This window comes from Silurus meridionalis, chromosome 1 (genome assembly GCF_014805685.1).
Source record: "Silurus meridionalis isolate SWU-2019-XX chromosome 1, ASM1480568v1, whole genome shotgun sequence".
Lineage (NCBI taxonomy): Eukaryota > Metazoa > Chordata > Actinopteri > Siluriformes > Siluridae > Silurus > Silurus meridionalis.
Window position 1 is genome coordinate 22,707,535 of NC_060884.1, and position 15,796 is coordinate 22,723,330.

The 15,796-nt window shown below is 38.2% G+C and overlaps 1 protein-coding gene across 3 annotated transcripts in view; it reads left to right on the plus strand.

Annotated features, from left to right (window-relative positions):
• Window positions 1–15,031, plus strand: part of LOC124390770 — a 134,863-nt gene extending 119,832 nt beyond the window's left edge. For 2 of the 3 annotated variants that reach the window (XM_046856770.1, XM_046856777.1), the window contains exon 5: window positions 13,493–15,031. In XM_046856770.1, coding sequence (XP_046712726.1) covers window positions 13,493–13,682 — 190 coding nt within the window. In that variant the 3' untranslated portion in view covers window positions 13,683–15,031. Of the gene's footprint in view, window positions 1–11,814; window positions 12,303–13,492 lie in introns of those variants that run through there. The other variant, XM_046856786.1, reaches the window with a different exon arrangement.
• The last annotated feature ends 765 nt before the right edge of the window (window positions 15,032–15,796 follow it).

Consider the following 15,796-nt stretch of genomic DNA (forward strand, 5'->3'; position numbering starts at 1 on the left):
GGAATTTGAAGAAATTATCTGGTTCATTGGTTTCTTCAGAGAATAAATCCATCAATGGATTCAATTTTAACACCAAATTACTCTCACAACATATAATGATTTAAAATAAGATGTTGTGCTTGATAGTTTTGCAGAAAATGGCCTTTTCCTAATTCTCAGTTTCAGTGTGCATGTTCAGGGTGACTTTTTATAATGACAAACTCCAAGTTACCGATTCTAATATGCAGTTAAGTTTTTCACAGAAACACATATCTGTGCAAAAAAATAAAGTAATCTCCGAATCATTTCAATGAAACTGAAAATTGGGTACATACACACACCCTGCCTCTCTTGTTGGTTTTAAGTCTTTTGCAATATAAGTAATTGGAATAACGCTTCGGGTGCTCTGCATCATTAGCAAATGAGCAGTCTGCTTTTATTAGCCTCCGACTTGTAAATAATGCATTAAATTCTCTGTGTAAACATGATCAACTGCTCGACATGTTCATGATGGAAACAGAATGTTGTTCGACTTGTTCAATGTAAAAGTTGATCTTTACACAAATAGTAATACAAATACAAAATCACCCTGGGGTGTCCTTCCCTGCTAACAGGGGAAATTAAAATTTGACATGTAGGTTTGTGTGTGCGTGTTTTTTGTTTATTTTTTCCACTGCTCTCAACTTGTTTTAGTGTTTATGAGAAAACAAACATGGGGGCTGTTTGTAATTAAGGCAAAATTCTCCTATTAAACATTTTCTTTGGATAAAGAATGTACCTTATGAGCTGGTAATTAATATCATGGCTGTGCTGCTAATCTGCTGCTGTTCTAGCCCTCATTGTGCTCACATTAGTGAGCTGTAATTTTACGTCAGGAAATTGGTTTATGTTTAAGCAACACTTTAAATAGCTGCAGATACATGATTGTGCAATGTTGTGGTCAAGGAGGACTTGTAAATCAGTATACAGATCTACCTCCAGGGGCAAAGCGAAATGTGCATGGGTTATAGCACATTCAATTTAGAAGTGACTTCATTTTGTAATTGCCTACGATGGGTTTCAGGCCAAGTAGAGTACTAAGGATATTGTTGTGCAAAGAAGTGTCCAGCATGCTTTGCAATTTTAGTGCAGAAGACCTGCAGGAGGCCTGACATTACTTTGCAGTTTTCAGCCAAAGTCTAATGTCATCAGTGAGGACTTTTGAATAATAAGCATTGCATAGCACTAGCCTTGTTTAAAACTACTCATGAGAGAAAAATAAAGCAACCAGAGAACAAAATGAGTAATTACGTTTATTCTGATACAATAGATAATCCTAAAGCATGTAATGTATGTAAGGTTATAGGCTCTGATTACCAGATATCCAGTGTTTACTTCCTAGCAGGGACAACCCAGCCATTAGGGAGGCACAAGCCAGTGCACTCTTAGTGCCGGTCCCAAGCCCGGGTAAATGGGGAGGGTTGCGTTAGGAAGGGCATCCAGCGTAAAACATGTGCCAAATCAAATATGCGGATCACAAATGAGAATTTCATACCGGATCGGTCGAGGCCCGGGTTAACAACGACCGCCACAGGTATCGTTAGCCGACAGGGTACCGGTGGAAATTGGGCTACTGTTGGCCGAAGGAGGAGAAGGAGAGGAGGAAGACGTCTACAGAGACGGCAGGGAAAGGAGAAGTGTAGGAGAGTAGAGGTTAGGGTTGGTACTTTAAATGTTGGTACTATGACGGGTAAAGGGAGAGGTAGCTGATATGATGGAGAGGAGAAAGGTAGATATGTTGTGTGTTCAGGAGACCAAGTGGAAAGGGAGTAAGGCCAGGAACATTGGAGGTGGGTTTAAACTGTTTTATCATGGTGTGGATGGAAGAGAAATGGTGTAGGGGTGATTCTGAAGGAAGAGTACAGTAAGAGTGTAGTGGAGGTGAAGAGGGTTTCTGATAGGGTGATGATCGTGAAGGTGGAAGTTGAAGGGATGATGATAAATGTCATCAGTGCCTATGCTCCACAAGTTGGCTGTGAGATGGAGGAGAAGGAAAGATTCTGGAGTGAATTAGATGAAGCGGTCGATGGTGTACCTAGGAAAGAACGATTGGTGATTGGGGCAGACTTTAATGGGCATGTAGGTGAAGGAACAGAGGTGATGAGGAGGTGATGGGTAGGTATGGTTTTAAGGAGAGGAATGTGGAAGGGCAGATGGTGGTAGATTTTGCTAAAAGGATGGAAATAGCAGTGGTGAACACATAGGATCATAGGGTGACGTATAAGAGTGGAGGAAGGTGCACACAGGTGGACTATGTGCTATGCAGGAGATGCAACCTGAAGGAGATTGGAGACTGTAAGGTGTTGGCAGGGGACAGTGTAGCTAGACAGCATCGGATGGTGGTCTGTAGGATGGTTTTGGAGGTAAAGAAGAAGAGGATAAGAGTGAGGACTGAAGAAGAATAAGATGGTGGAAACTGAAGGAGGAAGAGTGTAGTGTGAGGTTCAGGGAAGAGGTCAGACAGGGGCTCGGTGGTGGTGAAGAGGTGCTGGATGATTGGGCAACTACTGCAGGAGTGATGAGGAGGCAGCTAGAAAAGTACTTGGTGTGACATCTGGAAATAGAAAGCAAGACAAGGAGACGTGGTGGTGGAATGAGGAAGTGCAGGAGAGCATAAGGAGAAAGAGGTTGGCAAAACAGAAGTGGGATAGACAGAGTGATGAGAAAAGTAGGCAGGAGTACAAGGAGATGCGGCAGCAGGTAAAAAGGGATGTGGCGAAAGCCAAGGAAAAGGCATATGAGGAGCTGTATGAGAGGTTGGACACTAAGGAAGGAGAAAAGGATTTATACCGATTGGCCAGGCAGAGGGACCGAGCTGGAAGGATGTACTGCAAGTTAGAGCAATAAAGGATGGAGAGGAAATGTGTTGACTAGTGAGGAGAGTGTGTTGAGAAGGTGGAGGGAGTATTTTGAGCAGCTGATGAATGAGGAAAATCAGAGAGAGAAGGTTGGATGATGTGGAGTTGGTGAAGCAGGATGTAGATAGGATTAGTAAGGAGGAAGTGAGAGCAGCGATTAAGAGGATGAAGAATGGAAAGTCGGTTGGACCAGATGACATACCGGTAGAAGCGTGAGATGTTTAGGAGAGATGGCAGTGAGTTTTTAACCAGATTGTTTAACAGGATTTTGGAAGGTGAGAAGATGCCTGAGGAATGGAGAAGGAGTGTGCTGGTACCGATCTTTAAGAATAAGGAGATGTGCAGACCTGCAGTAACTACAGGGGAATTAAGTTGATCAGTCACACCATGAAGTTATGGGAAAGAGTAGTGGAAGCCAGGCTGAGAGAAGAGGTGACCATCTGTGAGCAACAGTATGGTTTCATGCCGAGGAAGAGCACCACAGACGCATTATTTGCTTTGAGGATGTTGATGGAGAAGTATAGAGAAGGACAGAAGGAATTGCATTGTGTATTTGTGGATTTAGAGATAGCGTGCGACAGAGTGCCAAGAGAGGAGTTGTGGTATTGTATGAGGAAGTCAGGTGTGTCAGAGAAGTATGTGAGGGTGGTGCAGGACATGTATGAGGACAGTGTGACGGCAGTGAAGTGTGCAGTAGGAAAGACAGACTGGTTCAGGGTGAAGGTTGGACTGCATCAAGGTTCGGCCCTGAGCCCTTTCCTGTTTGCAGTGGTGATGGACAGGTTGACGGACGAGGTCAGACAGGAGTCTCCCTGGACTATGATGTTTGCAGATGATATTGTGATTTGTGGTGAGTAGGGAGCAGGTTGAGAAGAGCCTGGAGAGGTGGAGATATGCGCTGGAGAGAAGGGAATGAAAGTCAGTAGGAGTAAGACAGAGTACATGTGTGTGAATGAGAGGGAGGGCAGTGGAGTGATGCGGTTGCAGGGAAAGAGGTGGAGAAGGTGGAGGTTCAGGTACCTGGGGTCAACAGTGCAAAGTAATGGAGAGTGTGTTAGAAGTAAAGAAAAGAGTGCAGGCAGGGTGGAGTGGGTGGAGAAGAGTGACAGGAGTGATTTGTGATAGTAGGGTATCTGCAAGAATGAAAGGAAAGTTTATAGGACTGTGGTGAGACCTGCGATGTTGTATGGATTAGAGACAGTGGCATTGAGTAAAAGACAGGAGGTGGAGCTGGAGGTAGCAGAGCTGAAGATGTTGAGGTTTTCGTTGGGAGTGGCGAGGATGGACAAGATTAGAAATGAGTTTATTAGAGGACAGCGCATGTAGGATGTTTTGGTGACAAGGTGAGGAGGCGAGATTGAGATGGTTTGGACATGTGCAGAGGAGGGACATGAGTTATATTGGTAGGAGAATGCTGAGGATGGAGCCACCAGGTAGGAGGAAAAGAGGAAGGCCAAGGAGGAGGTTCATGGATGTGGTGAGGGAAGACATGCAGGTAGTTGGTTTGAAAGAGGCAGATGTAGAGGACAGGGTGGTATGGAGACGGATGATCCGCTGTGGCGACCCCTAATGGGAGCAGCCGAAAGAAGAAGAAGAAGAAGACTTCCTAGCAGGGACAAATTCAAGCCTAAACCATCAGCAAAACTCACAATAAAATTACCTTGGGACTTTTTCAACATTTTACGACTCAAGTAATAATGTAAGTTACTCAGTTCTTGCACAGAAAGTATTCAAAGTTGGAAACACAGGAACTTAACTGATTGTCTGTGTGTCTTATTTAAATTATTCATCTTACCTGTGTGAAGAGAATGCCTACAAGGTTGGCAGATTTTTGCAGAGCAAAACATTGGTTTTATATTCATTTTATGTTCTTTTTTTTGTTGTTGTTGTTATTTTTGTTTTTAACACATCTAAAACATCCTTGTATTGTATTTTTCATTTATTCAATTTAATATTTTTTTTGTGTGCTAATTGTGCACACAACTTGATGTACCTAACATAGGTCATAAAGCCATTATGTTTGCAAGATTTAGGTACATATAACAGTATTATTTGATTATTTTAGTTGCCAAATAAATTTACTAATGTTTGGTTAATATTGTTCTCATCTATAAAGAAAGCATGCCCATGAAAGACATTAAAGTATATTCTGTAATGCCTTGAGCCCATTCCCACTTCAGTGCAAATAAATCTATGATAATTCATTACAATTATATATTCAAATTCTAATGTTATTTCACATAACACATATATTAGCGTGTACTTGACTGTTCTACTTATTTCAGCATACATTAACAAATGTCTTAATTCCTCTCGTCCTTCATTTATTCACTACTGCGATATGTGGAATTGTCAGGATTTTTTTCTTTTAAGAGAACTTCCTGAAGCTGGACATGAAATAGTAAATAATCCATTAGCTGCTAGCCACTTCCTGGTTAATGGCTAAAGCTAGAGCTATGGATTTTTAGCGTTTTCATGCATGTGCAAATCTTATTTCCGGTACAGTTACTGCGCTAACTCTATTTTTTTATATACCCCTGGCATTGTTGTGTATGCTTTCAAATGTAATAATAATAATAAAAACAATAAATAAGCAAACTTGTGGTCCACCACTTAATACTTTCCTGAGTTGAATTTGGAATTTTGGTATGAATTTGTGTACTGTTAAACCTGTAATATATATACACTATATGAAAAAATAATGTGGACACCTGACTAAGATTTTAATGTGCTTGTGAAGTTTTGTGGAGATTCACTCAGCTACAAAGGTGTTAGTAAAGTCAGGTGAGGTGAGAAGGCCTGGGGTGCAGTCAGCGTTCAGATTCATCCCAAATCTGTTTAATAGGATTGAGGTCAGAGCTCTATAGCAGCTCTATAGCAGGAGAGCACTCCAAAACCATATCTTCATGAGGCTTTGCACACAGGGGCATTGTCAAATTGGAAAAGGTTTGGATCTCTTAGTACAAATTGAGGGAAAATTCATGCCTCCAACTTTGTGATAACAATTTGAAAAATAATCACATATGGCTGGAAAAGTCAAATGTCCTAATACTTTTGTCCTGTTTTTTTTTTTTCTTTGCTTGTTTCTTTGTTTCAATGATGAGATGCTACTGAAGTAAATGCAAAGTAAGATGTATTTGACTGCAGGATCACTATAAATACAAAATAATTTTTTACATAAACTCTCAGTGAATTACGAAACATATTTATTTAGTTAGTTATTTTGAATGAGTCATGTTACCAGGAAGTAGGTTTTAATTTTGATCAGATGAGAACATATTGCTAAAAACATTTGACTTTGGGGAGGTTTACACTAAATGAGATCACTGTTTGTTTTTTTCCATCCCAATGTCTCAAAATTGATCTTGATCTTCACTCACAGGCAGAGTGTAACCTCATGAGCAAGTGATAGCAAAGTCTGAGAATGTGTCATGGCTAAGCACACAGAATACACAGACACTCACATGCAGAAGCTTGTGTGGGGTGGGGGGAGGCCTATGACCCAATACCTCCCATAGGCAGTGTTTTTGTGGTACAACATTACAGTTACATGGTTAATTAGAACCAACTATGAAGGAACATATATCACAGTCCTCGTTGCATACAGTTCTGTTTGCTCTGTATGTGCTGCTTGTTTGACGGAGTGTAGTGAGTACTATCTGATGCATTGTTCCCCAGAGACACTTGATGCAAATTAACAGCCACTATAGTGTGTGTAAAAAGCTTATTTCACCTCTCCTAATTAATCGCAAGGGAGTTATTTACATGCAAGTAAATATGTTTTTCCCTCCTTGTCCATGTGAACATTGGAATTAGTTGATGTCTTCACATGGCTGCCAATGTACAATATGTGGTGTTTTGAATGTGACAAGTCGGTGCAGAATGAAAATTAATTTGCCCAACTAAAAAAACATCAGGTGGTAGAAGACTTCAATAAATAAATTAACTTGGAATCTTCAAAGTTAATTAAGTTTTTTTGTTGAATTCTTTCATAAAAACTTTAACACTAAGGATTTTAGAAACTTAAAATTCTCAGGCAAAAGTAAAAATAAGAGAAGAATGTGGTCTTTTCTCTTTCTGAAAAAATAAACAAAAGGTAAAAATGTCACTCACACTTGAAGAAAACAAAAGACATTCAAACTAGATAGATATTTACAGTGATCCCCCGCTTTACCGCGGTTCGAATCTCGCGATAAACGCAGAATTACTGTACTCTATTATTACACCTGACTTTTAGATTACCATGCAAAAATCTAGTAAGGTGAAAATCCTGTGTGGAATCAGCAAAACCTCTCCTGAAGTTCTGATTTGATTACCTTAATAAAACCAAAAAATGGAGTGTGAGAGAGACCTAGGTCAAAAGTAGGTCATCAAAACTTCCTAAATCATTTTGCCTTTCTAATATATACTTACATTTGCCCTACATACATACATACATACTTACATTGGCATAGGTGCCAAAAATATACAGTTTATTTTCAGCATTTTAATTCTTGACCATCTTGACATGGCAATAGTCATTCTGCTTTTTCAGTTAAAACAACAGTCAGACCAAGAGCAAATAAAATTCACTCTGAAGGAAAGTCAATTTTTTGTTACCTTGGCTTTGTGCCTAGATGGTTTTTTTTTTCTGTGAGCACATGAATGTTGGTCTTGTTGGATAGTAGAAAACAAAAGGATGAGTATTTTATCATTTATGTGAATATGCATCTATATAATAGATAGATAGATAGATAGATAGATAGATAGATAGATAGATAGATAGATAGATAGATAGATAGATAGATAGATAGATAGATAGATAGATAGGCCAGTAACAAAATAATTTAAAAGTCAGGTAATTTTCCTTTTGGCACACCATGTATCATACAGGTGTAACTTTTGCATATTGAGCTGATCTGTATTACTGCTTTGGTGGCAATGAATTGTTTGATCATTTCCCTTTAAACAATACAATACAAACCTTACCATTATGGCCCCAGAATCCCAAAAAGGTAAAGATATCAGTGCTGTCAGCATTTTCTCAAAATTTTGAATTTGTGAGCTACATCACTCTGGTTCATGATTAACCTCAATTAGAATGGAATGCATGGATGTTAAAACTGTTCACATAATGTTTGTGTTACATCCTGTAGAATCCCAGTCTTCACTTACACTACCCTATAACCTTTTGACAAGCTTTTAAAACACAATGTATTTGAAAAAGAAAATGGAGAGGTTAGATCCTTAAAACTCAAATACTATGTTGTGAGAAATATATGCCATGTAAATAGATTTAATCATGTATTCACCAAGCCATGGTAAAATTCTGGTTCCTCTCTCTGCCTACTAGGATTTTTTACTTTTCTAAGTGTTTATTTGAGCTTTTGTGAACCCAAGAAAGGAAGCTTTGTCAGGTATCGGCCAGGCAAGCTTTCCTGTGCTGTACTGCCCATTGTCACAGCGTGTCTCAATCATTGTGACACACATGCACCACCCCTCTTCCTTAGCACAGCATCCTTCCATGCTTATGACGTCTTAACCTTTGGAAAAGTGCTCGCAGACAAGCATTTAAGAGAAAACACGAAAACAGCTTCCCTCCTGACCTTTCCATGCTGTGTATTCTTATTCAGTTTCTTTTAGGAAGTGGAGATGCCTATTAATTTATTGTGGCAGGTTATTAATTGAGGAAAATACAATAGAGCACAGCTTTTGTCTCTAGGCGGGAGATATTAAAATTGTGGCTGTTAAACTTTGGAGATATCTTTTATTCGCTCCCCTCACTGATATTGTGTCCCCACTTTTTCCTTAATGAGCATGTTCTAGCAAAATCTCCTTTATCTTTAACACTGCCACAAGTTAGACAGTGGTAGTGTTGTTTTGGTCTTTAGACTTGTGTGTAGTATAACTGTTGTCTTGTTATCACTAAATAACCAAGAGACAGACATCCTTAGGCCTTGTGATCATTCTGTTAGAAACTCTACTGTTAAAACTTACCTTGTTTCTAGTTGATAAGGGCAATCATAGATTTTACCTCTAACTAACGATAGTGTAATATGGCCAGCTTTCTGAGGACAGACAAATCAGCTTGTTTGGATTCTTCTATCATTTGAAACTTTATACAGAACTTACAATCTTATACAGAATGTAAACCTTATATATTTTTTCCAAAATCATGCCTTCCAAAACAAGGGTTCTTCAGTCCCATTGATGTGTCACATGCTCATTCTTATTTTTCCATAGTTTTGTTTTGGATACTTACGATATGGGATTAGGATTACATTGCCATTGTACCTTTGTTTCTGTTCTAGTCCTATTGTTGCCCCTGTGATGTCATATTACCTTGTTGTTTCCACCTTTTCTTTAACTCATTGATTTTTTTATATTTTTATTGTAGTAGTTTTTTTCCTGAGTCTAATTTTCTAATCTTTAATAAGATCTGTACTGTAATTACTTCTACTGTAATTTATACTTCATGCCGGTTTTTAACTTGCTTTTGACAATGCTTCTCAGATTTGGCTAAAATAAAGCACATGATGAGTTTTTGTACTTTTATGCTGTCTCTCACTTCTGCACATTGCAAACTGAACCTTTAAAGGTCCTACATGGAATCCTTTAAAAATCGTCCCTATCAGAAAGCATACATTTTTAAGAAGCCAAGAACTCTGATTTAATCCATAATTTAGAAAGATGACTATTATGCAAGTATACAGTAGCTGCCACCATGTACTAATTGGTCCACACTATTCATGTTTATTTACCTATTACAGGACCTGTGCCAGGTACAAATATTAAAAATTATAAAAAATATATATAAAGGCATCTTCTAGAATCTGGTGATTGATAAATATTCTACAAAAATTGTCAATTATACCCATTTTTAAGGCTTTACATTTATGACTGCCTGAGGTGAATTTTTGCTTCTCAAGTTTTTCCATTGTTGCTGACGTTATTTGCAGAAAGTGTACTGTCTAAGTGTTTTGGTTTTTCCTAGTGTTAGAAGTAAGCCATATAGAGGGCAGCATGATTCCAGGTTAAAATGTATGAGCACCAATAGCCCCTTATTAGTGCATCTCATCAGCAATCAGTTCTTTTACAACAACATCCGTTCTAGACCCCAATGCCCACAGATGCTCCACATCATTGCCTTCTTCTTGTTTCATTTACACCCCCCACACACACACGCAATAATGCTCACCGCCTTATCTGTCACTGCTGCTTAAATAATGTAATTAATGAGTTAATTAACATTTTCATAATCTATTTTAATAAATCTCATGCGGCATAATGAGATATTCCAAGCTCTGGGCAATGACAGTGTGCACTGGAATGCTGCTCAGTTGGGATGGGTAGGGAAAGGGGAGTGGGTGTGGGGTTTAAGAGCTCTTCTTTGTAAGTCTCGACTCACTGTGACAGTGTGGAAAAAAAAAGGGGGGGGGATGCAAAGAGGGATGAAACACCGATGATGGCAGTTGCAAAGAGATCTCGACCCTGACAAATGTCACTGGACTTGCTGGTAATGCACAATGAACATCCCTTGGCAGTTTTCTGTCTTCTTTCGTCAGGGAGTCAGGCATCTCCTATTCTATGCTTTCCAGTCTTGGATGTTCTGCCACATCAAGTGCCATCACAGCTGCTGTTTGATAATGCTACTTGAGTTTGTGTAAACAGTGCAGGATATGAAGGCTGAACAACCCGTTGTAAACAATTTTGTATGACACATATAGGGGGAAAAAACAAGAAGTCAACAAGCATCTTGCATGTGTGAGGTCATAACACAAAAGATCACTAGAGACGGAATGCTGCATGCACAAGGTTTGCTGTCAAAGTGAATCCAGTTCAGGCTTGCAGGAGTTATTGAACAAAAGAAAGACATGCTTAAGTGTCATATTAAACTTGGAAAAATATTGCCTTTTATGTGAATCCTTACATTTTAATCTGAAATAATTGTGCCCTGTACATTACCTATATATATGTTCACACTTGAGAAAAAAAACATATGTAGTAGTAAATTAACTGTTTATAGTATTGCACACAGAAGTACATAAAAACTTACAGTATGAGGCACTTGAAATTTGACTTTTAACACAACATATCCCACTGTTCCATGTGTCTACTTTAGTTTTCTTTTCGTTCAAATCTTTTAAGGCAGAAACATTTAGAGAAATCATCAGGAGTGGCATTCGGGCAAAGGCCCTGAGCCATATTTTAAAGCTGTTTGGAAAAAGAAAATACAAGGGGAGCGATGGTGAGATGGCAAGATGGATTACCAGCGAGGCGATACTGTGAACTTCCTTATCTGCTGACAGCTTGGTTACCGTTAAGAACACGAAATGTGTTTTTCAATTCAGCACAAATGGAGTTCTGCTTTGTCCCTGCAGACCTTCATTACAGAACTGCACGATCAGACCAGATAGCTGCAAATAACAGCTTAAAAATAACTTCAGAACATTGCCTGATTTGGTCGGTGATTCCGATTATATTGGCTGTTTACTTCGGCAAACACTTTCCAACCAGAAATGTGAGAAATTTCTGTCAATTGGCACCCTCTTCTGAAGACTTTGTATTTTGATGATCTGCTCTGTAGAAAGTCTTTTAATGTGTTTTTATATGGACGTTTACTATTAGTGGTATAAAAACACATTCCAGTGGCAGAGAAGAATATTTTTGAACCCAAAAATGTGACGCCATGTCACTGTTGAACGCTCTTCAGTAGTATCAGAAAATGTCTTACTTAATCAAGTGAGAATCAATTGTCACAAGCCACTGCACCTCTATGACCGAGAACATCCACTGGATAGTCATTGCTCAATAAGGTGCCATGGTGTTCTTTCCCCATCAGTGTGTGTCCTGCTGGGGGTAAATGCTTCATCAGAGTGCTCAGATTGAACTGTAACCTAAGAGCGATCACGTCCAAATGACACCCCTCCATCTCTACATCTCTATTTCTTTGTTTCAGGTTGCCTGGCAACAGGTATTGGCCCAGCTCTCTAAAACCAAAGATGTTCTTGATTGCCAAAGTGAATGACTGTTGTATCTCGATCTGAAAAATACTTCGATATCAGTGCCCTCATGAGACACCAAGGTGACACGTGTCACTATAACTGATGACATGGCAAGTCTGTACATGACCTCACTAGTGCACTGGACCAGCTGAGGGTGAGAGACCGAAAAAAAAACTGAGAGAGCAAAGAAAATATCATTTAAGATTTCAAAAGAGAATAAGGATAATAAAACTAGTAAAGAATCCATCTGTGCTTCTACCATACATTGCCTATTCAGTTGACATTATTACTATAACTGATACTTAATTTACATAATAAATTGATCAAATCAGCAAACTTATTTCTCTTTAGCCTATGCCTAAATGTGTGGTGTTATGAAGATACAAAGCTGTGCTTTTTTCTGTTTTTCATGTATTTAATGCACTTCTTTTCTTATGTCATTTTAATTCTTATCTGCCTTTTCATTATTATATCATGTATCATCATCATTTAGTCTGCTTAGATTGTTGCTTTGTAAATCAACTTGCTATATTCACCTATATATATATATATATATATATATATATATATATATATATATATATATATATATATATATATATATATATATATATATATAGTGCTCAGATGTGAGAAAGTAACTACATTTCTACACAGTGTTACATGAGAGTTACTACTATTGACTATTATACATTATTTTAATATTTTTCCTGATCAGAGAAATGTGTCAATTGTTTGTGATCAACCAAACATATCATATCTGTGGTAATTCTAAAAGCCTTAAATAGCATCTATGTTTAATTAAGTAAATAAATATATAAAAATACAAGGCACAAGCTTTTTTGTTTTGTTTGTTTTTGCACAACTTTGAAGCCTTTGCCAGGGAACACCATCTCTCACACAAAGGCAAGCGGCGTGACAATTACAAATATGCCACCTAATTAATTAATACTTTCTAATTACTAAAAACAATGACTCTGTAATGTTCTAATTGCTACAGTATGTTGTTTGCTAATGGAACTAAAATCATGAGATATGACATATAAATACATATACAATACATGCAAATAAATAGGATTCATATAAATATTAGTTAAATATGACTGACACTTCCAAGTGTGCATATAATAATTTTTAACAAAGTAATATTTTTCCAAGTGTTTGCCTTTGTAGGGGAAACGTGCTAAGTTCAAAGTTTACACTTTAATATCACCTCATAAATGAACACCTCACCTTAAAATGTATTTCAATCAGATTCAGTTTCAATTTGATACTTTTCTTATTATCTCAAACACCTTCCATTTTCTTTAATTATTTTAACCAATTAAATGTGTCATGGTGACAGTGTGTGTAGCATTTCAAACAGATCTGCTTTCCAAAAGAAAAAAAGCTCCTTCAGCTCGATCGGCCTGATCAAAATCTCCATGGAGTGTTTGAGGAAACTTTTTTACATGAAGCCATATAGAAAAGAGGTGTACTAATGTTTAAGAAGAGTATATTTTCCTTTCTTTGCTTTTATTAAACACTGCATTTAAAATCTTTTATATGCCCCCTATTGTTTTCTGTCATTTATGTTAGGTAAAGTTCCTTCAGTTATTTTCTGACATTATTTTCCTTTTTTCCTCTCCTAAGGTTTATACACTGGTATGTCACCAACAATTTCTGGAAAGGACAGCAAGCATCCCTCAGTCTTCAACCTCGGAACCTGGAGGGGGAGGAGCAGGAGGCTGGGGTCATACGTCTCAACCACAAGGCAGATGCCCTCTGGCATTGGAAAAGCAGTCCTGTGGTGGAAAAGGCAAAGCAGATTGAGTCACAGTGATTCATTTAATTTCTGGACAGGATGGAGCGTCTGCCTGCTGCCCTGATGGCTACGTGTCAGCAGTACCAACCTGGTGCAAGCAGCCGAGCATCACCTAGCCTGTCTCACATGGAATTGAATATGAAATGTGAATATTGATTGAGAATAGTATTATTGGCTTTCTTTCAACCCTTACCCTGAGCCTAAACCATTCAAACTGTGGTATATGTGTTGATAACACTGCTATAATAGCCTGTGTGTGGAATGATATAAGATGCTTCTGGCTTTGTTGTTTGTCTATTTCCCCTCTTGTTGCACTTGAATTGGGTTTTAGCCAAAGTCCGATGTTGTCCAACATGGCTGGTGTAGGTCCAGAATTTCATTCCAACCAGAAGCACACCTGATTTGGCTGAGCAAACTCTTGCTTAATGAGTCATTATTGCTTGATCAGTCGAGTTGATGATGTATTCTAACTTGTAGAAGGCATGCGCTGATTCACTTGCTGTATTTGCACAGTATGTGATTGCACTTGTCACTTTTTTGGTTACTTGGAACTCTAGACTTGCCATATAAGTGTAGCTAAAGTTTAGCATGAGCAGGAATTCATGTAGTTCTCCACTAATGATTTTAAAATTTCTTGAATTCTAACTCTTTATTCTCTGAATTTTAGTAAATTGTAAACCAATTTACATTTCTGTCAATTTTATTTGTTTGTAAAAACTTTGACCTGATGTTACAGTAATAATTGTGTAGTATTCATATGGACATGTATCTCGCATTTTTTATTCATTCTCATGAAGGAGAGCGTGGGTGCTCAGCTATACAGTTTGTGAGACAAACAGAGACAGCTTCCCAGTAAAATTCAGTGAAACTCCATTACTTCCCTGACTATAAATAAGCAGAACATATACAGTGGTGTGAAAAAGTGTTTGCCCCCTTCCCGATTTCAAATTTTTTTACGTTCGTCACACTTTAAGGTTCCAGATCATCAAACAAATTTAAATATTAGTAAAAGGTAATACAAGTGAACACAACATGCAGTTTTTAATTTAAGGTTTTTATTGTTGAGGGAAAACATAATCTAAAACTACATGGCCCTGTGTAAAAAAGTGTTCGCCCCCTAAACCTAATAACTGGTTTGGCCACTCTTAGCAGCAACAACTGCAATCAAGCGTTTGCGATAACTTGCAATGAGTCTGTTACAGCGCCGTGGAGTAATTTTTCCTCCACTCATCTATGCAGAATTGTTGTAATTCATCCACATTGTAAGGTTTTCAATCACGCCTTTTTAAGGTCATTTTTCTTCAGCCATTCAGAGGTGGACTTGCTGGTGTATTTTGGATCATTGTCCTGCTGCAGAACCCAAGTTCGCTTCAGCTTGGGTCACGAACAGATGGCCGGACATTCTCCTTCATGATTTTTTGGTAAACAGCAGAATTCATGGTTACATTTATCACAGCAAGTCTTCCAGGTCCTGAAGCAGCAAAACAGCCCCAACCCTTACACTACCACCACCATATTTTACTGTTGGTATGATGTTCTTTTTCTGAAATGCAAACACTTTTTCACAGCACTGTAGCTGGAATGTTGTTTTTGAAAAGTGAAAAAGAAAAAGCACAGATCTGACTAGATTTTAAACTATAGTTTAAAATAAAAGAATATAAAATGGGCATGTGGACTAAGTGCTCAGTGTTTAATTCAGAAGCTAAAAACCCATTTAGGACAAAAAGTGATGCAATGTTTTAAATAACTCTGAACACAATTTTTTACAAACAAAGGAAACTGTGCATGCATTGGGGAATTATTTGGGGGTAGGAGGTGTAATCTTATAACCCTAGTAATCTATGGTCACGCTACATTCTCTAAACTACTGGCACAAGTCAAAGTTGGCACTTTCAGGCTTCTGTATTGCACCATGAGGTGCTATTTGCAAGGCAACTTTCTATTTATTATATTAGATTTTCACTGTCAGTAACAAAGTCAGTCTGATTATGGTTCTAATAGAACCTGGGAACATGGCATGAAGCAGAAATAAACTTGACATGGGAGAAGGGTTCATCACAGGGAACACAAATTTATACCTAGGACCTGTTTACTTTAGCCAGTCAACCTTCAGGCATGTTTTTGGTAGGTGG